Source organism: Heterodontus francisci, chromosome 20 (genome assembly GCF_036365525.1).
Source record: "Heterodontus francisci isolate sHetFra1 chromosome 20, sHetFra1.hap1, whole genome shotgun sequence".
NCBI classification, from domain to species: Eukaryota; Metazoa; Chordata; class Chondrichthyes; order Heterodontiformes; family Heterodontidae; genus Heterodontus; species Heterodontus francisci.
In genome coordinates, this window is record NC_090390.1 from 62,291,134 (window position 1) to 62,315,470 (window position 24,337).

At 40.2% G+C, this 24,337-nt stretch overlaps 1 protein-coding gene across 23 annotated transcripts in view; it reads left to right on the forward strand.

The window, feature by feature from the left end:
• Window positions 1-22,752, forward strand: part of tcf7l2 (transcription factor 7 like 2) — a 201,538-nt gene extending 178,786 nt beyond the window's left edge. For 2 of the 23 annotated variants that reach the window (XM_068052918.1, XM_068052922.1), the window contains exons 8-14: window positions 11,970-12,110; window positions 12,662-12,824; window positions 13,518-13,625; window positions 13,956-14,004; window positions 15,127-15,199; window positions 15,879-15,932; window positions 20,796-22,752. In XM_068052918.1, coding sequence (XP_067909019.1) covers window positions 11,970-12,110; window positions 12,662-12,824; window positions 13,518-13,625; window positions 13,956-14,004; window positions 15,127-15,199; window positions 15,879-15,932; window positions 20,796-21,228 — 1,021 coding nt within the window. In that variant the 3' untranslated portion in view covers window positions 21,229-22,752. Of the gene's footprint in view, window positions 1-11,969; window positions 12,111-12,661; window positions 12,825-13,517; window positions 13,626-13,955; window positions 14,005-14,784; window positions 14,858-15,126; window positions 15,200-15,878; window positions 15,937-16,223; window positions 16,249-20,773 lie in introns of those variants that run through there. The other 21 variants (XR_010977063.1, XM_068052940.1, XM_068052919.1 and 18 more) reach the window with 21 other exon arrangements.
• The last annotated feature ends 1,585 nt before the right edge of the window (window positions 22,753-24,337 follow it).

Below are 24,337 nucleotides of genomic sequence, written 5' to 3' on the forward strand. Positions count from 1 at the left end.
AGCAGAAAGTCTTTGAGCATTTTCTCAACAACTCTTTTGTTTTGTTCATCTTGCCATTGTCTTTGTTCAATGAGGACACACATTGCCGTTTTTGAATGGTGTGCCCTTTTTCGCAATGGAAGAATTGACGTGCCATTTATATTGTCTTCATAATCAACAAGCCAATAAACTAAATGCTGTTCCAGAACTAAGTACTGCACTTTATGAATGAACCAGCAAATAATGCACCATAAATTTGGAATGGAGTTTTTGCTGCTGCATTATTGTGAAAGGAGACCACTGCCTTTCAAAGCTGTAGTGGTAAAATATTATCCCCAGGGGAATATGCAAGTGTCAAGAGCATGCTGCAATTATTGCATACTTTATATCAATGTTGGAGCCCGAGGGACAATATTTTAGCACTTGCAGACAGAAAAGTGCAGTTAATATTTATTATACCCTGTGGCTAGAGTCACTTATCACTACTTGAGCCATACTAAGTCAGTTCAGAGAGTAATAATCTTCGTCGTTACATCACAGGTTAAAGGCCACTTTAACATAGAATTACTCAAAAAGTAGTAATCGGCTGTCTGCTCTGCCACATAAAGGCCTGCAGCTTTTTCTGTTGAGTCAGTAGGTAGTGGCATAAAGCATTTAATATTGTGTATCATGTAATAGCCTGCCATATTCAAAAGTAGGAGACACTTCAATGGTAATGGTAAGTTACAGCAGTTATCTGAGTGCCATTTACTAATGCATATTTGGGCTTACAGGCCTTGGACATATAAAGAAAAACTAGGATTCACTGTGATTCATTTTACTTAGCAGACACGTGGACCTCCTAGTCCAAGCTTGCTTAATTTGTATCCAGGTAGCTCTTTGACCGACACATTGCAAAATTCAATTTAAGGGTTGCAGGAGTTAATCATTTCCACTGCACCCTGCCCCACACCACTCTGCAACAACGTATTTCTGTCCGCTCTCGTACAGTCTGGGCTGTGTAACCAAATGTTGCCCTTTAGGGGATGCAGGAATCTGAAAATCAGCCATGGATTGGGTTTTAAATTTGAGTCTCATAGCTTGAGAGTTGATTCCTGCTGGAATTAAATCTGTCTTCTTTTGATCAGCAGGAGCCTCACTGACTGACTGCATTTTGCCCATATATATTATTTTCAGTTTTTACACTTGAGGCATTGACTCTAGGAAGGATAAATTATTGATTCTCTAACACAATAAAGAAAATAAATACTGTAAGAATTAAAACAGTTCTTAAAGTACAGAGTTCTTCTGGTTTTTATGGCACCTCAACGATTGTTCACATAGCAGTGTAGGTGGAGAAAGAGAGTCCAGATTATTCCAGAGCTTTCTGTATCGACACCCACTTTCACAAGAGTATCACTTTCTATTTTTGTGGAAGCTGTTCCTTCGAAAGCCAGTTGACTACTGATGAAATTCATTGGTTTTATTGACTGATGTGTTCAGTGTTGCCCATTAATTTAAAAACGGGAGCTGATTTTCTCCAAATCCTCCCCCTATCAGTTGATCACATTGCACTGTGGTCTAGTGTTATGGAATTGTTAAGTATTCCTCAACTAGCCATGTGGTGCAGAGCAACATAGAAAAAATCAGCAAACAGATTGGGAGACTGGCAAATCTCGAAAGTGGGATGTTTGAAAGGGTAAACAATGCTGCATTCGTACATTTTTTGAAAAGTACAAGCTTGATGAATCACAAAATTTTCCAAATCCTTAATGTGTGCTACTGCCTTGCAACACTCCTGGCTATTTTAATTCTCTCAAAAATTATTGTACTAGATTTTCACACTTAAAATACTCTTTAACTTGGAAGGATGCACAGCAATTCAATTCTGTCAACTATAGCTTCTGGGACATTCAAGTTTTGACTGCGTTATAGTGCAGGGGATGGGAGATAAACTGAAAAGTGGGAAAATGGGAATCTTCGGTGATTGCAGTGTTTCAAATTATACAAACGTTCACACTTGGCCTGCAGTCAAATCAGACTATTCCATAGTGGCAGTAAAAAGAAAACTGCAAACGAACGTTAAATTAAAAAATGGAACATGCTATATATGAGTGTCTAGTTCAGATGCTGATTGACCTGTTGTTCGTTTCCTTTACTTTATTTTAGTTTAGTTTAGAGATACAGCACTGAAACAGGCCCTTTGGCCCACCGAGTCTGTGCCGACCATCAACCACCCATTTATACTAATCCTACACTAATTCCATATCCCTACCACATCCCCACCTGTCCCTATATTTCCCTACCACCTACCTATACTAGTGGCAATTTATAATGGTCAATTAACCTATCAACTTGCAAGTCTTTGGCATGTGGGAGGAAACCGGAGCATCCGGAGGAAACCCACGCAGACACAGGGAGAACTTGCAAACTCCACACAGGCAGTACCCAGAATTGAACCCGGGTCGCTGGAGCTGTGAGGCTGCGGTGCTAACCACTGTGCCACTGTGGTGACACAGTTTTAGGACACAGAGGTGAATGCTTCTGTTCCTGGGTAAGGTGCACCCTTGTTTTATCCACACAGTTGGTGAATTCAGTGTGCAGTATAAATTTGCATCTAGCTATGCAGTGTCAGTTTTCACAATGACCCGACTACATTGTCATACCAGTGTGAATTTGCTTTAATACCTTAAGGGTTACTTAGGATGTTTGCTCAGTGTAACTAACTAATACCCTTTTACTGCAATGGAAGCACCTTGAATGGCAAGCATTCAGTCACAGGAACTTCAGTAGTATAAATGAGGGAGCGTACATGCTTCTCAAGACGTTGAACTCCGCTTTAAAGGTGGTATCACTTCCAGCATCCTGTGATAATGTAGTTTTCACATGGATGGTCTGTTCACCTATCCTTCAGTATTATGGAGGATGTGCAGTCAGAAGCATGATCCTGCAATTGCAACTTTTGAACTGCACAAATGCAGTTTTAAATGTGTGCAGTTGGTTTGGAATTACTTTGAAATTAAGCTGTCATATGAATTCAGAACTGTCTGCAACCTATTCAGTGTGCAACCATTTCCAATAGTTTCATAATATAAATGGACTACCAGAGAAGCTAGTACATGGCCTTGGCTAAGGCTGTACCAATGCCATCTTTCATTAGTTGAATTGGCAATTAATTTGTTGTATAATAGGATAGAAATGAGAGGACAATTTGGCGATCCTTTTTTGTATTGTATTATTATTGCATGCTGTGCCACAGATTGGTAGCTTTATGGTTCTGACCCTATGCAGTGTATTCTCAAACACCTGGAGCCATCTGAAAAGATGGTAAAAATGAAACAAAGCAGAATTAAATAATCACATTCCCGAATGTGTACTACCATCATGATACTCAAACATCAGCTTATTCCAGTCACATTATTCATCTAATCTGTGCATCAGTTGGCTATCTCATCAAGTAAAGGTCAAAGCACACATCTGTATTTTGTTGTAACAAAGCCAGTAGTCTTCTGTAAAATGTGTATGGAATACCACACCAACTAGCTCACTGACAAGCATTCTATTATTTAAATTTCTTTTAGGGCAAAGACTAAATTATATATATTTTCCATTCCTTTCACAAATTAGATGCTCCTTATGTTGGGAAATTCATTAATAAAGAGAGCCAGTTAAGGAAATGATCCAAGGCCTATGTGAGCACCATAGAGTCATACAGCACAGAAACAGGCCCTTCGGCTCATCATGTCTGTGCCAGCCATCAAGCACCTATCTATTCTAATCCCATGTTTCAGCACTTGGCCTGTAGCCTTGTATGCTATGGCGTTTCAAGTGCTCATCTAAATACTTCTTAAATGTTGTGAGGGTTCCTGCCTCTACCACCCCGATAGGCAGTGTGTTCCAGATTCCAACCACCTGCTGGGTGAAATTTTTTTTCCCTCAAATCCCCTCTAAACCTCCTGCCCCTTACTTTAAATCTATGCCCCCTGATTATTGACCCCCTCCGCTAAGGGAAAAAGTTTCTTCCTATCTAACCTATCAATGCCCCTCATAATTTTGTATACTTTTATCAGGTCCCCCCTCAGCCTTCTCTGCTCTAAGGAAAACAATCCTAGCCTATCCAGTCTGTTTTCATAGCTGAAATACTCCAGCCCAGGCAACATCCTGGTGAATCTCCTCTGCATCCTCTCCAGTGCAATCACATCCTTCCTATAATGTGGTGACCAGGACTGTACACAGTAATCCAGCTGTGGCCTAATTAGCGTTTTATACAGCTCGATCATAACCTCCCTGCTGTTATATTCTATGCCTCAGCTAATAAAGGCAAGTATCCCATATGCCTTCCTAACCGCCTTATCTACCTGTGCTGCTGCCTTCAATGATCTATGGAGAAGTACACCAAGGTCCCTCTGACCCTTTGTACTTCCTAGGGTCCTACCATCCATTGTATATTCCGTTGCCTTGTTAGTCCTCCCAAAATGCATCACCTCACACTTCTCAGGATTAAAATCCATTTGCCACTGCTCTGCCCATCTTACCAGTCCTGTAATCTAAGGCTTTCCTCCTCGCTATTTACGACACCACCAATTTTCGTGTCATCTGTGAGCTTACTGATCACACCTCCTATATTCACATCTAAATCATTAATGTGTACTACAAACAGCAAGGGTCCCAGCACCGATCCCTGCGGTACACCACTGGTCACAGGCTTCCACTCGCAAAAAAACCCTCGACCATTGCCCTCTGCCACCTAGCCAATTTTGGATCCAAATTGCCCACTCTCAATTCAGCTGCTGAATGTGTGTGTGACCCTTATTTGTCTATATGTGCTAAGCTTCCACTTGTTGCCTTCCCCTAATATCAAACACAAAGCAGTGTTGAGTGCGATTTGCAAAGTTATTTACACAGGATCTCTCGAGAAATTATTTTCACACTGGTACCAATTTCGTCTTTGCCCAGTATAACCTGCATTTGGACTTGCAGTGAATCCATGCCTGTTGCAGTTATTTCATTCAGCCCAGTTTTCCCCATCGTTTACTCTTTCTGCTCTTTAAATCTTAAACAGAAACAAAATACATTTTTTGGGTTTACATTGTTAAGCAGTGCAACTGAGAACATCCAGTCCTATTTGGAAGCCCCACTTAGTACTGCAGTATGGAGCCCAAATCATGCCTGTGGGCTTCAGTATAATTGTGGCATTGGTAAACTGTATTGTAGCAATAATGAGGTACTCTTAATGGAAAAATGCAATAATTTTCACAAGATTTAATCGTGCCAGCCATGTAAAATTTAAATGGGTATTTAGCAATACTGGAGGTGAAATTAAAAAAAGTAATGAGGTACTGTAAATCTGTACCTAATTTTAACTAACCGAAGTAGCTGCCATGAAGGATAAAATATGTATGTATTAAAGTTTACAACACATCAGCATTACCACACCAGATTCCAGCCCTGTGTACAATATTAATGTCCATATGCATGCACAACAAATGCAAACATACAAAACCAATAAGAGAAACTGGTAATTGATGACACATCAAAGCTCTTGGAGGCTGATGTTCAGAACTTGAAAAGCTCCTGTTTTGATCGGGGCTCTGACTGTTCGTCACAGCCCCAATTAATCCAGTACTAGCTAATTTCCCAGTGGCTACAAGTATATTTACAAACTACTCCATAGCACTGTATTTAAGCAATCACTAATTGCTCCTAATGATGGGTTTATTTTCTGTTCATCTGATTTAGAGTTCAGCTAATTTAATTGGTGGAGGGTTAGACTTTCCTGATGGGCTGAAACAGCTAATGCATTTTGATGATAACTGTTAATTAAATTAGCATAGATTATTAGGCAAGGCTCCCCATCTCCAGAGACTAAGTAGATGCATTTCTAAAAGCACAGCTTTAGATAGGGGCAGGATAAATTAACCATTTAAAACTAAAAATTTCCAGAGGTTTAGCAGAATAGCAAACATGTTCATCACAGAATAGCAAAAGAAGATTTTAAGAGTGTGTGTCAGAAGTGTTCAGGATTTTCAGTATTGCAGTTGTATAGCTGTCAGTGTGGCACCAATTACAAGAGTTAAAAGCTAGTCTAATGATGACCATGAAACCATTGTCGATTGTTGTAAAAACCCATCTGGTTCACTAACGTCCTTTAGGCAAGGAAATCTGCTGTCCTTACCTGGTCTGGCCTACATGTGACTCCAGACCTACAGCAATGTGGTTAACTCTTACATGCCCTCTGAAATGGCCTAGCAAGCCACTCAGTTGTACCTAACCGCTACAAAGTCAATAAAAAGGAATGAAACCAGGTGGGCCACCCGGCATTGACCTAGGCACCGGAAACGACAACGGAAAACGCAGCCCTGTCGCCTTCACTGTCGCTGGGTCAAAATCCTGGAACTCCCTTCCTAACAGCACTGAGGGTATACCTACCCCAAATGGACTGCAGCGGTTCAAGAAGGCAGCTCACCACCACCTTCTCAAGGGCAATTAGGGATGGGCAATAAATGCTGGCCTAGCCAGCGACGCCCACATCCCTGAATGAATTTTTTTTTAAAAAGTGCACATCACTAAAGAGGGAAAGGTGTAAGGTTAGTTCCACGCTGGCAGCAGCGATCATAATATGATTGAATTTTACATTCAGTTTGAGGGAGAGAAGAGTGGGTCTAAGACAAGTATTTTAAACTTAAATAAGGTCAATTATGAGGGCATGAAAGCAGAGCTAGCTGAAATGAATTGGCAAATCAGATTAAGGGATAGGTCAATTGAGATGCAGTAGCAGACATTTAAGGGGATATTTCAAAATACACAGAATAGATACATTCCACCTGGAAAGAAAAATTCCAAGGGGAGGATCCACTGCCCGTGGTTAACTAAAAAAGTTAAAGATAGTATCAAACTTAAAGTGCAAAGATGGGTGGGAGGTCAGAAGATTGGACAGAATATAAAAAACAGCAAAGAATGACTAAAAGATTAATAAGGAGGGAAAAATTAGAGGACGAGAGAAAGCTAGCTAGAAATATAAAAACGGATAGTGAGCGTTTCTATAGATATTTCAAAAAGAAGAGTTAACAAAGTGAGTGTTGGTCCAATAGAAACTGAGTCTGGGGAAATTAATCATGGAAAATAAGGATATGACAAATGAATTGAACAGGTACTTTGCATCGGTCTTCACTATAGAGGATACAAGTAACATCCCAGAAATAGCTGTAAATCAGGAAACGGAAGGGAGGGAGGAACTCAGGAAAATTACAATCACTAGGGAAGTGGTACTGAGCAAATTGTTGGAGCTGCGGGCAGACAAGTCCCCGGGTCCTGATGGACTTCATCCTAGGGTCTTAAAGGAAGTGGTCAGTGAGGTAGTTGATGTGTTGGTTTAAATTTTCCAAAATTCCCTAGATTCTGGGAAGGTTCCATTAGATTGGAAAATAGCGAATGTAACTCCTTTATTCAAAAAGGGAGGGAGGGGCGGCACAGTGGCGCCGTGTTTAACACCGCAGCCTCACAGCTCCAGCGACCTGGGTTTGATTCTGGGTACTGCCTGTGCGGAGTTTGCAAGTTCTCCCTGTGACCGCATGGGTTTCCGCCGGGTGCTCCAGTTTCCTCCCACAGCCAAAGACATGTAGGTTGATAGGTAAATTGGCCATTATAAATTGCCACTAGTATAGGTTGGTGGTAGGGGAATTGAGGGAAGGTGGGGATGTGGTAGGAATATGAGATTAATGTAGGATTAGTATAAAATGGGTGGTTGATGGTCGGCACAGACTCGGTGGGCCGAAGGGCCTGTTTCAGTGCTGTATCAAAGTTTTTAAAAAAAAAGATAAAAGAGACAGAAAGCAGGAAACTACAGGCCAGTTAGCTTAACATTTGTCCTAAGGAAAATGTTCGAAGCTATTATTAAAGACATTATAGCAGGGCAGTTAGACAAATTGAATGTAATCAGGCAGAGTCAACATGGGATAAAAACAAGAAATGCAGGAAATACTCAACAAGTCTGGCAGCATCTGTGGAGAGAGAAGCAGTGTTAACGTTTCAGGTCAGTGACCCTTCTTCAGAACTCGCTGATCTGAAACGTTAACTCTGCTTCTCTCTCCACAGATGCTGCCAGACCTGCTGAGTATTTCCAGCATTTCTTGTTTTTATGTCAGAGTTCCAGCATCTGCAGTATTTTGCTTTTATTTTTGAGTCAACTGGGGCTGGATTTTACCAGCCTCCCCCCGCCCCGCTGTCGTGGGTGGGGGGGGGGGTGCTGGAAAATACCTCCGGGAGAGGCCCGCCATGGACCTCGATGCCGGGAAGGCCCCGTCCCATTTTACCAGTGGCAGCAAAGTCTTGTGGCGGCCCCCCCCACCCTCCCCCAGCCGTTCGCCGACAGAACCTTCCTTAAAATATCTAAATCTATTCAAATTAATGAATTAATACTTACAATGTCGCAACGGCCTTCCCGCTGCGATATTCCAGCTGGTTGCTGGAACTCCCGTGGGAGCACTGATTGAGAGGGGGGAGCAGGTAAATTTTCAGGGCAGGTGGGGGGCAGGGGGCAGAGAAAACCATCGTGATTGGTGGAGGGGATGGTAGAAAGGGGTTGAAGATTAAAGTGAAAGTTCGGGGGGGAACGGTCCGGATCGCGAGTTTACCTTTTTGGTGGAAGAGGGCAATTAATAAAGTGTGTAGTCATTAGGGGGGGGTGGGTGGGAGAGGGGATTGAAACTTTTAATAAACTTTTTCCTTTTAATATTTCAGGTCAGGTAATTTTAAATAGTTAAATTTAAATGAAGAGTTGGAAGCCCTTTAAAAATTGCGTCGACACCTGCGCACAGGCGCCACATGCCATTGCCGGCCTACTCTACATCATCAGGGGCAGTCGGGCGGCCGCGCACATCTCACGCACACGCCATGCCGTTTTTGAAGCTCGCCCCCGAGATCGGCGGCGAGCTGGAAATATTCAGCCCATGGTTTTGTAAAACGGAAATCATGTTTAATCAATTTGTTGGAGTTCTTTGAAGAAGTAACGTGGTTAGATAGAAGGGAACTGGTGGATATACCGTACTTAGATTTCACATGGCAATCGATAAGGTTATTGCGGTAAATAAAAGCTCATGGTGTAGGGGGTAACATATTGGCATGGAGAGAACATTGGCTAGCGAACAGGAAACAGAGAGTAGGCATAAATGGGTCATTTTTTGGTTGACGATGTAACGAGTGGTGTGCCATAGGGTTCAGTGCTGGGGTCTCAACTTTTTACAATTTATATTAATGACTTGGATGAAGGGGCTGAAGGTATGGTTGCTAAATTTGCTGATGACACAAAGATAGCTAGGAAAATAAGTTGTGAAGAGGACATTAGGAGGCTGCAAAGGGATATAGATTGGTTAAGTGAGTGTGCAAAGACCTGGCAAATGGAGTATAATGTGGGAAATTGTGAAATTGTCCACTTTGGCAGGAAGAATAAAAAAGAAGCATATTATCTAAATAGTGAGAGGGCGCAGAGGGACCAGGGTGTCCTAGTGCATGAATCTCAAAAGGTTAGTATGCAGGTACAGCAAGTAATTAGGAAAGCTATCGTTTACTGCGAGGGGAATTGAATACAAAAGTAGGGAGGTTATGCTTCAGCTATACAGGGCATTAGTGAGACCACATCTGGAGTACTGTGTACAGTACTGGTCTTGTTTAAGAAAGGATGTAAATGCATTGGAAGCAGTTCAGAGAAGGTTTATAGACAAATACCTGGAATGGGTGTGTTGTCTTGTGGAGAAAGGTTGGACAGGCTAGGCTTGTATCTGCTGGAGTTTAGAAGAGTAAGAGATGACTTGATTGAAACGTGTAAAATCCTGAGGGGTCTTGACAGGGTGGATGTGGACAGGATGTTTTCTCTTGTGGGAGAGTCCAGAACTAGGGGTCACTGTTTAAAAATAAGGGGTCGCCCATTTAAGAGAGAGATGAGGAGAAATTATTTCTCTGAGGGTGGTGAGTCTTTGGAATTCGCCTCCTCAAAAGGCAGTGGAAACAGAATCTTTGAATTTTTTAAGGCAGAGATAGATATATTCTTGATAAGCAAGGGGGTGAAAGGCTATCGGGGGTAGGCGGGAATGTGGAGTTGAGGTTACAATCAGATCAGCCATGATCTTGTTGAATGGCGGAGCAGGCTCAAAGGACCGAGTGGCCTTCTGCTCCTATGGGGAGGGATCAAGTTGTCAGAGAAAGATGATTTGTGCACTTATGAAGGCAATCATTAAAGCAACTTAGCAGTTGTTCAACAGTTTTTCCTGCAGGGGCATACATTAGTTATTCAGATGAAAAAAGAAAGAACAAAAGGCATTTGTGTGGTAGTTGGGTGATGGAAATACATGTCTATTATTCGTATGACATCCGTAGGAAATGTAGACGCCATGCCCTGCCAGAGCACGCCTTTTGATATTTATTCCATCCAGCAGTAGGGCAGTGATTTCTTGGAATTAAGTGATGGGTCATTATACTTTAAATACAGCAGAGAGGCATAGACTGGCAATTAAACAGCAATAGCTGACACTCACTTGTGCCACCCTGTGACCCTGTTAGATTGAGATGTTAGAGCTTTGGGGCCCCTCAGCCTAGTAAATTGGCTGAAGGTGCTTCTCCTGACTAGGGCCCGCTCTGAAATGTGCCGCCTTCAAAGAGATCAGCATCATGTATAAACCATAATGTGGGTTTGTGGTGGTTCAGAAAGCTCAGGAAAATTGAGCTTGGAAAAGATGAGAGATAACAACTGCACAGGGAGAGGAGGGGGAATAATGACAAACTAGCTGCAACTCAAAGAGGCTGTTTTTTTGCAAGGGGGAGAAAAAGCATCCCACAGCTCACACATAAAACAAAGTCAGGCAGATGACATGTAGTTAACAGAAAAATGTCAACAGTGAAATAAAGTGAGAGTGAACGTGATAGAAACCCCAGAGACACTGTGGAACAAAAATGAGTTTGTTCGTAACATGGCCTGCAAGTTTATGCACATCATTATATTCTGGCTTGCAGCCATAAAAGCAGTCAGGATTTTTTCATAATTAGCTGTTTAGAATTTTTAGTTTTTACAATAGAATATATATAATAAAATAAATGTAGTTTCCTTGTTCAGTTGCAGGTATATCTATTAAATAATGCAAGAGCTAGACCAAATTTCAAATATTTTGTAGATAGTGTGGTAGTAATCACCTTATGATAGATTGACATTTTATAGTGTCCATTAACTCTGAACCCTTGTAAGTCTCTTCAGGTAATGAAATGAATGTAACCACTTCATCACATGAAGAATAATACTCTTGAGCTTTTGAAAGCCCTAGTGTACTATAAAATACTTCACCTGTGTACTGTCTTATATTTGTGTGGTAACTATAAATGGTATTTTCACTGCTCACTCTGTTAATATTTCACACTAGGAAAAAAAGCCTGCATCTGTCAGCTAACACAATAACAGCGCCCACATGCTATGTAATTGGACAAAAATGTTCACTCCAAAATCATTTTACTTTTTTTTACTATATTTTGAAATGCAGCAGTAAATATATCATTATTATATTAATAGGAAATGATTATGTTGGCTTGATACATGGTGGAACGTTTTGGCATACCACAAATTCAGCCCATTTCAATAATGCTAGAAATTGAAGTTTGACTAAATATAAATTTGGACAGTTGATAATGCATTTGTTGGCTGTTTGCAAAATTTGTCAAAATGGCCAAACCAAAGCTACTCTTTTATAAGGCCTCTTGTACAGAGATATAAGGGAAAATCTTAGAATTTACATAGTATATGTTGTATTTATACAGCGTATATGGTATAATTTAAAAAAATCTCTATATACTGTTAGTAGTCTTGTTAAGTCAGACCGACAGTTGTGTAATGATGAATCATTTTATGCTATTAATCACAGTAGCCACATAGAGTGATTGTGACAGCTTGTACTTGCATGTATGCTTGCTTATATATCAAATGTGTGCCCATCCCTCCCATTCATTCATTTCTGTTCTGTTGATTTACACAGTTTTCTCTCTGGTAGGTTCCCCCCACACATGGTTCCACCACACCACAGTTTACACACAACGGGAATTCCTCATCCGGCCATAGTCACGCCAACTGTCAAACAAGAGTCTTCCCAGAGTGACATCGGATCCCTCAATAACTCGTAAGTTACAATATTTGTGCAAAAAAATACTCATTTTATCTTAATGTGCAAATAGTTCATAACTGATTTTTTGTTAATGCAGTCCTGTTTGCCATGATAAAACTTCTTCCAAATTTCAAAAGAATTTGTTTCTCTTTTATTTAGATTATAAATTGTTGACCTACCAGTTTATTATAACTTGGTGTTTACATTTTGATTTTAATATTAACTTGTTTAGAGGGGATGTGCAAGGCAAGTTCTTTACACAGAGGGTGGTGAGTGTCTGGAACTTGCTGCCAGGGGAGGTGGTGGAAGCAGATACGATAGTGACGTTTAAGAGACATCTTGACAAATACATGAATAGGAAGGGAATAGAGGGATATGGGCCCCGGAAGTGCAGAAGGTGTTAGTTTAGGCAGGCATCAAGATCGGCGCAGGCTTGGAGGGCCGAATGGCCTGTTCCTGTGCTGTACTGTTCTTTGTTCTTCTTTTGTTCTTTGTTTAAAATGTACCCTTTTTAGAAGATAAATGATTATTTCAATTTCACTGGTGAAGTGTTCTCATTTTCTCAGAAAACATCATCAGGATGCCAAAAAAGAAGAGGAAAAGAAAAAGCCACACATAAAGAAACCTTTGAATGCATTCATGTTGTACATGAAGGAAATGAGAGCAAAGGTAGTAGCAGAGTGCACGCTGAAAGAAAGTGCGGCCATCAATCAGATCCTTGGCCGAAGGGTAAGCAGCCTGAACCGTTGAAAATACATTACACAAGACCAGGTTGGAGATGTAATCTTAGTGATCAGGGCAGTCAATCAGTGTGGATTTTTACATTGGCCATTAACTCTTTTTCATACAGTAAGTCAGGGTCAACACTCTTATTGGAAGCAAGTGTTGTCGATAATCGTGAATGACACAATATGTGACAATCTGTTATTTTAATAATGAATGGTTTAACACCTCCATTATAGTAGTATGGAGAGGAGTGTTATACAGACACATTAAACATCTGTCCAATTTTATTGACCTCTATACTAACCGTAACTTTTCAATTTACGAGCTGTATCCCAGCTGTGAGGTGATTAAACATGATGTGTCATACTTTTAAAATACTTTGGGTTATGAGTATACTTTTCTTGATTTTCTGAAGCTGTAATTTTAATTGAATAGTTCCCCTTCTTGCCCTCCCCCAAACACTTAACAGTGCAATAGGTGATGAGTCTCTTTATTCTGCTTTTAAATAAATACGAGGGTGTTTTTAACAGTTAGTGAATCTATGTAGATACAACAGTGTTAATGTTGATGTTTTTCATTATATTGTGGTGTACAACCGGTTATGAATGCATTAGTCTTTCCGGGCATTTTTATACACAAGTATGGATTTCATTAATGTGTTCTATTTCTCCTACATCCTACCCTGTTTGTTCTCAGTGGCACGCTTTGTCTAGAGAAGAACAAGCAAAGTACTATGAGTTAGCCAGAAAGGAACGGCAGCTTCACATGCAACTCTACCCAGGCTGGTCAGCACGAGATAACTATGTAAGTTCCATTCTGTAGCACTTTCTCTGCTCCCTCCCCCACTCCTTTTTTTGTTCTCTACAGGCCCAGCAGCGTACACTTCATAATGTCAGTTTAATGTTACAAGTAACGATTAAGGTGAAGCCGACAGTGTCCTCCCATCTTCAGATCCTTGTGCATGCCACAGAGCTGTCTTTCATATAGCTTTTGTTTCTCAGTGCTGATCGAAAGGAGCATTTTTATTCTTCTGAGGTGTTTTTGCTTCTGATTGGCATGGATTTGTGAACCTAATGGACAAATTGAGCTTGTATTTTTTTTTCTCCCCACTCCATTTTTTTCTCTCCCTATTAGGGCAAGAGGAAGAAGAGGAAAAGGGAAAAGCAGGCAGGGGAAACCAATGGTAAGTAGGCAGCAATTATCTTCCATAATAGAGGGCACCCTTCATGTATCTGAATAACAACATTTAATCAAACGAAACCCTAGCTACTGCTAACCATGTTTTATAACATTGTTAATTATAATACTATGTATGCAGTTTAATTTTATGGCTGGTTTGCCTTTCCAAGAGCGATAAAGTAATCAGTGCATGAATTATAGACATTTTAATGCTCGTTTTTGTAGAACTCTTTTTAAAACAAAATTATTGCATTAGCTATTGTAACTTAAAATATTTTAAAGCTTATTGTTGTATGTACTTATTGTCTTGTATTGACATATTAATTTGGGCTGTACCTGTTTTCTGATGCATCCTCCATGTAATTATCCTTACCTGCTAGACTAATCCCATTATCCTACTTTATGTTTGCCCTCAGAAGGCTTGCATGTAAAATTGACCCTGCTATCTAGCTGTTTTTGCAAAGCACTTTAACCTTTTAGCTTGATTCAAGCCTAACATCCTCTGCTGGCACTAACCTGCAGGTTCTTTATTCAGTCCACTTACTTCTTTTTATGAATTCTAATTAAAATCTACTATAAATAATACAAATTTGTATTGCCACACAATATTGGTGCTTTTTAAATGGGTGAAAAAATACAGCTGTGATTTTAATACATTTTTATGAAATTAGAGGGCATTACTGATCACTGGTAACAGATAAATTGATTTATTGCTTTTTGTTTTCTTCTCTCTCTCTTTCTTCCTTTTCTGTCTCCTCTGCTCGCTTTCTTCCAATTTGTTCAGATCTGAGCGCTCCTAAGAAATGCCGAGCGCGCTTTGGCCTTGATCAACAGAATAACTGGTGCGGCCCATGCAGGTGTGTATCGTTTTCCCAGGTTTGCTATGGTTGGTTTCAGCTGGGTTAAATTGGTACTTTCCCCTTCTTGCTATCACTGTTTCAGTGTTTTAATTGGACATTGATACCTACCCTTGCATCTATTGTTGCTCGGAAATGCGAATTTTGTTTTTTAAAGTGACAAGGGGAGAATGCCAACTTGGCCAGCTAAACCACTAGCTCTGGCTGAGATGTCACATCCAGTGAGCAGTATCCTCCATTTGTTGTTTTTGTTTACTTCATGCTAACAGATGCAAATACTCCAAAGAAGTGTCGGGCATTGTTCGGGCTAGACCAACAGAGTTTATGGTGCAAACCTTGCAGGTATACTCCCATTAGGCCTTCCGGAATTAAATATGCCCTTTATTGGATTTGTAGTGCATTCATGTGACTTTCCTGTGCTCTAATGTGCTAATATTCTAGAGCTTATTGCAGATTTTTTTTTATTTTCCTCTTTTTTTTACCTGTTGCCTTTTACTAGCAGCATTGGTCTGTCTCCTTGCAAGCACTGTCCACTTCCTTTTTTCCCACCTCCCTTTTCCTGGCCCTCCCCAAACCGTGGTTGCGATGGGCCTGTGACCTTGTGTCGGAGATTGGTGCAGTGAAACCTAGGAGAGAGAAGTTTTGTTCTTGAAAACTGGCTGTAACTACTAACCATCCATGGTACATAAAGATCTGTATATGTATGAACATATATATATATATATATATATTTCTTTTAGAAAACTCACCTGGTTTCTGGTGAATGTGTAGACATTGCAGTTCTGAGTGCACAGCATGTACTGATCTTCTGTGCATGAGTCCATTTTAGTCAGTAAATGTGAAATTTCAACATAGAGCTACTATTTCATTTACTGAGACTGTTATCTTATTGATAAAATAGTCGCCTCTCCTGAGTAATTATCACAGAATTGTACAGCAGATAGTTTCCAAGAAGCAGAAAGGTGTTTGTGCACTCCAGTAACTATGTATATTTATGTATTAATCGCCAATTTATTTTTAGTAATTGGGCGTCATACCAGCTACAAGCTCGTTCAGAGGAAACTTTCATTTTCAGGCGAGTGCAAAATCTGTTGGAATATCTTTTTAAGTAACACACAATTAAATTTCTCTTTTAGTTTTCTTACAATTCGGTTTAACTAAACAAACTCAGACATCAAACGGTCAAAGGCTTATCCACCACAGCTAATCTGGGTACTCTAGAACTTTTCAAACTACTCCGGTTGCCAATTCTCTAATTCTTAGGACTTGTCTGCGTAGAGGGAATAAATGTTTTGTCCTGTTTATATACACCTTTCCTGTTGACCACATTTGGTTAAATCTTATTTCTTTGTCCTGACACATGCAGTCTTTGAAGTGGGAATGTTGTCATGGTAGGTATTTGTTTCTTCAAAGTTGAAACTTTTTGTTTTTCATGTTCACGTGGTGCTCGATATCCCTCTTTCTCTTTCACGCTTCATTTCCCCTCATTCAGAAAGTGTTACAGTCTCGCTAACCCCATTTAGCTATCAATAATTGAAAATGCTGAAAAGTCTGCGAATGCAATGAGGTTTATGGAGACTGTGCACTTTCGTGTGCCCCTTTTTAGCACTGTCTTTATGTTGGCATGCATGTTAAGAGTAGCTACCTTCATTCTATAATCATGATCTTAAAGCATAATTAAGATATAAATATAATTGTGCTTTTGACTAAATTCCGTGATTGAGAGATACACTTGTTCATCTGCTTGTTTGACCATGTCATTTCTAATAATGGTGCTCAAATTAAAAGTAAATATTATGTAAGATGCAGCACAGACAATTGCCAAGCGATGGTCATACATCAGTGCATTACTGAACAGCTGCCAGAGGATTGTCGGTTGATACAAGGAGGATTTGTGTATTAGCAGCAGTAAATTTGAAACTGCAACACCTGTAGTTAATTCCTTATAGAAGGAATCACACCCGGCTCGATTCCTGTAGCCCTACAAGTCTATTTCTCTCAGGTGCTCATCCAACTTCCTCTTGGAGGCATTGATTGTCTCCGCTTCCACCACCCATATGGGCAGCGAGTTCCAGATCATTACCACCCGCTGCATTAAAAAAAAAGTGCCTCATATTCCCCCTGTATCTTTTGTCCAAAATTTTCAATGTGTCCCCTAGTCCTTATACTATTAATGGAAACAGATTTTCCTTATCTGACTTATCTTAGTCTGTTATAATCTTGTACACTTCTATTAAATCTCCCATCAATCTCCTTTGTTCTAAGGAGAACAAACCCAGTTTTTCCAACCTAACCTTGTATCTAAAATCCATTCCTGGAACCATTCTGGTAAATCTCCTCTGGACCCTCACATCCATCCTGAAATGGGTCATTTTTTGACCTAGGTGTGCTAAGGCATATTGTAGTGCCCCCCCCCCCCCCCCCCCGTACTGCTGTGACTGAGGTCAACGAAGTCATTACAAACTGGGGGCTGGATTTTACCGACCGACCCCCCCCCCCCCCCCCCCCCCCCAGATGTTTGGTTTCATGGGGGGGGGGCGCGGGGAGCGGAAAATGTCTCTGGGAGTGGGCCGCCATGCACCCCAATGCTGGGAGGGCCCAGCCTGATATTCCCGGTGGCGGCAAGGCCTCGTTGGCCCCCCCCCCCCACCCCCAGCGATGAGACCCCAATTTCAATATTTAAAAAGATTAAAATGATTGATTTAATTAGCTCACGTCGTCTCCTGATGTCCTGTTGTGAATTTCAGCCGAGCAGCCCTCACACCCGCGCCTTCGGATCCCTATCCGGGGGAACGAGGCGCAATACTGGGGGAGGTGGTAAGTTTATCAGGGCGGGGAACAGGGTCAAATTAACGTCTTGGGTGTAGGGAAGGGTTGTAGTTGAAAGTTTGTACCATTTGTGGGGGGTGGGAAGGTAAGATGGGTGAAGGTAAGTGTTTTGGGGGGTGGGGGAAGGGCAAATAATTAATTTAATTGTTATTCCGGGGATGGGAGAGGGTCAAGAGAGATGTATTTATTTATTTTAATTCAATCTACCTTTAAATATTTAAATTTGCCGGTAGGGCTGACAGCCCTTTAAAAATGGAATCAGCACCTGTGCACAGGCAGCTGACTCCATTACCGGGGACAGACAGCCCGCCCCCTCCATGTGATCGGGACGGGGGGGGGAGACAATCCGCCCCGGGGATGCAAATGAGCTGCCGTACAGAAGATTGCATCGGCTCTGTTGCATGCGACACGCGCAGGCAGGCCGCTGTTCCGAGATGGGTGGCGAGATTACAAACTCCAACCCTGGGAGTCAAACCTGGGACCTTGCTGGACTGTGGCTACCTTAATCAAAATTTATGTTGAGATTTTCCTCCGTTTAATTTGGGAGGAGCAAGAGTTTGTTTTAGAAAAAGAGTTTATGGTTTTTATTTTTAATTAAGATCTTTCTTGGGAGGGGGCAGGAAGTTTTCATTTCATTTTGGTGTTTTTCAGAATGTTACAGCCAAGGATTGGAAAGGTAGTTAGCTGAATGTAATCAGCAATGCACTTTAATGTTGGCCAAAAGTTAAAGTTGAAAGACAGTATAGATGGAATAATGGTTACCAAATTGGTGTGCCACAGAATCAAGGGAAACATATTTGCAGGAACAATTCCTCACATGCTGAGCTCGTGGTTGGGTTGAATCAATCAAAACTTCCATTGTGAGGGATGTATATTGGCATCCAGAGGCACAGGCCAAGGCACAAGTCTTGTAACAGGTTGGCTGACTATCTTCTTGAAGAATGCAGCTGAGGGCAGGACAATATTTGAAGGTGAGGGTGTTGGGATTAAAATACTAATCTATAATGAAGTAACTTTGTGGGAGCCAAGTGAAATTCCCAATATATTTGTGCCATGGTTTCACAATTCCTCACAGAGCTTCCCACACTAACATGCTCTTATTGGGAGGCTGGACACTTACCAGCAAAGAAGAAGTGTAAGCCTATCACCCTAATGTACTTTTATATGCCCACACCATCAACTCAAGGAAATAATTTGGAGTAGGCCTGAGAACCAGTCTGTTGCTCTTAGCTTGGGAAGATCTGTGACCCGAGGAGTCTCCAAATGTGAGAAAATAAGAGAAGCTACTTGTAGGACTTAAAAAAAAAAAAATCCCAAATATTCCTGCCACTTCCCTGGAAGCAGAAAGGGATATAAAATTCACTTCCCTGTTACCTGACTTAATTTAATTGGCAGAGCACTGGGAACATGCTGTTGGAGGCAGGTTGGTGACACAGGAAAACACAGAAAAGGGAAATCCATTTCCAAATTGACGAGGGAAGGAAACACCATAAAGTTCGAAGTGTTAGCATCCGTAGCTGCAATTGCAAAGGGTTCAGCACACTTCGTTGCCTGTCATCATTCTTTTTGTGTAACTAAAGGTTGCTGAAAGTTACTTTGCAGTGCTGTTAGTTTTCCCACGGCAACTTTAAGTTTTGAAATTGAAATTCCATCTGCAATGCACTGATGCAGATGAGCCTCAGACGCATGCATTTGTTTTTGTTCTGCATCTGATCTAATATCTTAGTATGTATCTGTCGATTGTTTCACATTTTTTTCCCCAAGTACAGTACTTTCTGGGAGCTGTATTTAAATAAAATTGCTCTGTTGTCAGGAAATAATTTATGCATTATTTAAATACAGCTTCCAGAATGATGACTCCTACCTAGGGACCGTTTACCCTCAACAATTCAGGGGTTGAGCTAGATAAAGATTATTTGTACTTTGCTAGCCATGACTTGCAATTATTTTAATGTGGGTCAGTAACCAAAGCTCCTATTCATTTGGCAATTTCCTGGTTGTCGGTGTTGCGTTTTTTTCTGTTTTGAGCCCACCAAGTTTGTTCTTCCACCTCCAGCTTTGTTCTAATATGGTGCATGACCTGCTGCTTTACTTGCATGTTTCTGTCCGTTACACAGCCCTTTTGTCTTGGCGAACCTTGAGTTTAATTGAGTGCATATACTGCAGTTTAGCATGTATTTGATCTGGCAGGCTTTTGTGGCATGAACTCTGAAACTGTCTCATGAGTCTTACCATCCAAGTACTGAATATATTTGGCCGGCTTCTGATGGGTGTGAAATTCTGATTCGGGCTATGTACAATGAGGTGTAATTTGTAATGATAGAAAACTTTAAAGGTGAACTATATACCCTCTTCCTTTTGTCAAAATGCAGGACAAAATAAGATTATTCATACTGTGACTACTAATACATTTTCTTCTATCTTTGAGGTGAAAATTGAAAGGGGCCTACTAATAAATACTACATGTTTGCAAATTTCTTTGGTAGTTGAACTATTGATTGTTTGTAAAGTAAAGCAAATATGTTCTAACAATGAATCCTTGGCCAAATTGCTCCAAGAATCGCGAAGTACAATAAAAGCCTTCTCTCCTCTCACAGATAGCTGGCGTGAAAATGACACATACAAGGAAACCTATTAATGAAATGTGAACTTTTTTTTCAATCAACTGAACCTTAATTGACTTGCATTTTCCGTTGCAGACCATTTAAAGAATCAGCCACAGCCTGCAGGCCATAGAACCAGTTATTCTTGTTTTTTATTGTTTTTTTGCACTTTCCATGGTTTCTTGTTCCTTTTCTTTCTTTCATTCTTTTCTTTAGTATCTTTCTCCTGTCATCCTCAATTTGGTGTGGTTCGTAACAGATGAAACCAATGTACTGTTGTTTTGTTAGTATTTCACACATTGGGAAGCTGTATCTTATTACATTTAAACAAATTTGTAAATCCTTCTAGATATGCTGGCTTAATTGGGCCTTGCATTAGTTATTAATGTTTCAAGTGTCATGGATGTACTCTTGTTGCCTGAATAAGATTACTTTCTTTGTTCAAATAACCAACTCCATTAGTCTTTTTGCCCTTTATTTACAGATAAATCTTTCCCTGTTTCTAGGAGAAAAAAAAAGTGCATTCGCTACATACAAGGTGAAGGCAGCTGCGCCAGCCCACCCTCTTCAGATGGAAGCATATTAGATTCTCCTCCCCCTTCTCCTTCCATGTTAAGCCCTTCTACAGCAGACTCTGATCCACAGACTGAACAAATGCAACCTCTGTCACTCACAATGAAACCTGATCCTTTGGCCCACCTTTCCTCACCATCCTCTTCCTCAGCCTTGTCGACAAACTCAGCACTCAAGTCCAGCGCAGTTGTTAGTTGCCAGAACGGGGCATTAGAGCACCGATCCATCACCTTACACCAGTCCACATCCTCGTCTTCATCGCAGACTCGACCTTCAACTTCATCCATGTCAATTGTCCATTCCCACGGTACTTTGCAAGAGACACAGTCCCAGCCACTTTCACTTGTAACCAAGTCTTTAGAGTAGCTTTTAGCATAGTTGCTGGTGTTCTTTTTGTTTCATTTGTGCCATATGGCTACATGTTAGTAGATGTTATGGAGTGCATTGGTCAATATTTGACCCATTGTTATTTCAAGGTCCTCTTTGAATATGTAGGATAAGCCTTGAGAGATCCTGCCAACCTCTTGTCAACCATTGCAAAACCTTGTAGTGTTCATCACTGTTATGTGGCTCTTACTGGGTGGATTCTTTGCTAGTAAGAGACTGATTTCAAATTCAAAAAAGCCCTTGTGGAAGGAGTTGGCTACGCTGTATTATTTGTATTAAATAAGAGCTTGCGAACCAATCATTTTGCGTCCATTTTATCCTTAAGGGCACAATGAATGCAGTGCCACCTGTTAATTGTGTGGAACAACTTTTGTGATGTTGCGTGTTATTGTTTAAATGTACAGAAATAATGGGGAAAACTGTGTTAATATGCATTGTTCCATGGCGTTGTTTTTTGGGGGGGCGGGGGGGGTTGCAAAAAAATAAATTACAACGCTATAGGACCAGTAGTATTTATTGCTTTAGAGATGCTTGTTGTATCATGTATGTTGTCTTTTAAATATTTTTCATTTCTTCAAACAATGTATAAAGTTTTTTTTGCTTAGTGTAAGCATCTTATATATGAAAAGATTCATTTACCAAGGATTTCACTTTTTTTCCTCTGTTGTGATACATGACTGTCACCAAATGGATAATGTAGTGGCATTGTAAAGAACAAAAGTGCACAAAATTGCTGAAAAAAAGCCATTGTACGAAAGAAAACTTGAAAGCGATTGGGGGAGGGGGGGAAATGTTTTTTGGAATAGCACAAAAAAAGCACCCGTCTAAAGCCCTTTAGTGGACTGTAGCCTCAGCCCCTGAAATTGCTTAACCTATATCCTATGTATGTATTCTGTGCCAAACATTTAAAGGTCGATACCTCTTCCTCCCCCATTTTTGCTGTATTTTGGTCCTTTTTAGCTGTGAGGTAACATAGGTATGTATGTAGTTTTAATGTTGCTGACTAGTTTAAGCTATAACGCAATGTGTTTGGTAGCTATTGGCAAAATCATCCAAAAAATCTTATAAAGCGAAGCATTGAAGGGTGAGAATTAATAAAACCCATAAGGGCCAAATTTTCTGTACGTTGGGGAAATTACTCAAAACTGAAACTGCCACTTTTTATGTACACTACTATCAGTAGGTATTTAGTAAATTTTAAAATAGGCATGTTGATGTTGCAAAGGCTGTATACAACTGATGAAAAAGTTCATTCATTTGGTGCCATTGTAGTAGAGATGAAGCAGTTGTATAGCTGTTTTTTTTCCATTTTACTAAGAAGCTGATGACCTTTTGTGAATACTCTCAATGTTTCCTAACAGCTGTGATGTTCCTGTTCTATTTTTTGCTCCTTTTTTCTTTTCATTTTTGAAACCATTTTTGTAATGAATCAATGTTCATGCTGTACAGTATCTGTAGCATGCAGTTCTGGATTAATAAAAGCAACTTAGTACGTGCAGAGAATTCTTGTGGTGTTCGTGTGCTCTCCATCACAGCTATGTGAAAAAAGTGGATTGGCAACTTTTGACTTGAACTGTAACAACAACTTTTTAAATAAGAGACAAATTTTGCCTCTGCCAAGTTCAGATAATATGTGGTACAATGCACTTCTGTGAGAGCCAGACGTTGATGTGGAAGTGTGGTGAATGTGGAGTTATTGCAGTGAACTTATTCCTGATGGACAGAACGAGTTGACCTCTTCAGTAATACATATTGAGTCATTTGTTAGACTGCTCTTAATTTTCTTTGCTTCCAACATTTTGCTCACTCACTCTGTGCATTATACTTATTACTGTTCTGTAGCAATTGCTTTTCTTCAGAGTTCAGGTGTGAGTGCCCGTTTTAAAACAATATTTCACTACAGTGAGACTGTAAAAGATGTGTTTAATAAGCAAATACTACATGATTGTTAGAGAATTCGCAACACTGAATTGCCTGGGGATGATACGATGTGTAACTGTTTTTTGTGTGCATTGCACTTTTTAAAGTTTGGAACTATTTTTAATGATGGAATTCCAAATATATCCAAGTTTAGATTTCATTACACAGAATTGAAAAGGAGAATGGAGCTTTCTATACATCTGTGTTTCAGCAGATTCAGATCCAGTGCTTCTGTAGTGGTAGAGGCATGAAATTAGAAGTCTTATTTTTCTACTGGTGATTGCGATAAATCATAAATTTGTTATTTTAAATAAAAGACTCAACAGAAATATTAGAAAAACAACATAATGGGTATCATGTCATATTTGTTGCTGGACTCACTCAGAAATAGAACGATAAAATAAATCATGCCATTTGCTTCCCACAAATGAGCTTTTTATGAAGTTATTGGGTAAATATCGGGGAAATGTCTGCTTTGCTTGTGGAAACACCAATTGTATTTGGTGAATTTGTCTCCTCTTTTCAGTTTTATTAACCCCCTTCTATTCCTTAGCAGCAGTTTTGAATGAAGCAGCAGTGCATTGAAAGCTGAAGGAAGTTATAGAGGTGTCTGTATCCCATGACTTTATTCTGTTTATTACACTGGTATGTTTTCAACTGAAAAGGAGTACTTTTTTGTTCTTGATATAAAGCAATTTAATCAGCTTAACTACTTATCTGTATTAAATACTTGCAATTGCTTAACATTATACCACCAATCCCTATTTCCTGCAGCATTAATGTTTTATTGCTGTATTTCCCCTCCCGCGTACAGTGACTTTCTTGGTAATTCAAAATGTTCTATCAGTTATCCAGGCAGGTTGATAAGTACACTGCTCGTTACACTCTGGATCATTTCCAAACTATCTGCTTCAAGTGTAAACACTAACTTATCCTAAAAAAAAAAATGCCTGATTGGAATTTTAGTAAACATGATGAATGCCATCTTGTCAGTAGACTCTAGTTGCCTGTCGAGAAGACGATGTGCTAAAACTTGTGAATTCTTCCAGCACTGAATTGTCACCTCAAAAATGTTTGATCAGATTTTGCCAAACTTCCATTAGTGACCTGCCTGCTTCAGATTCCAAATTGCTTTTGAAAATGAATATGTTCAGAACATCGGTAGGTC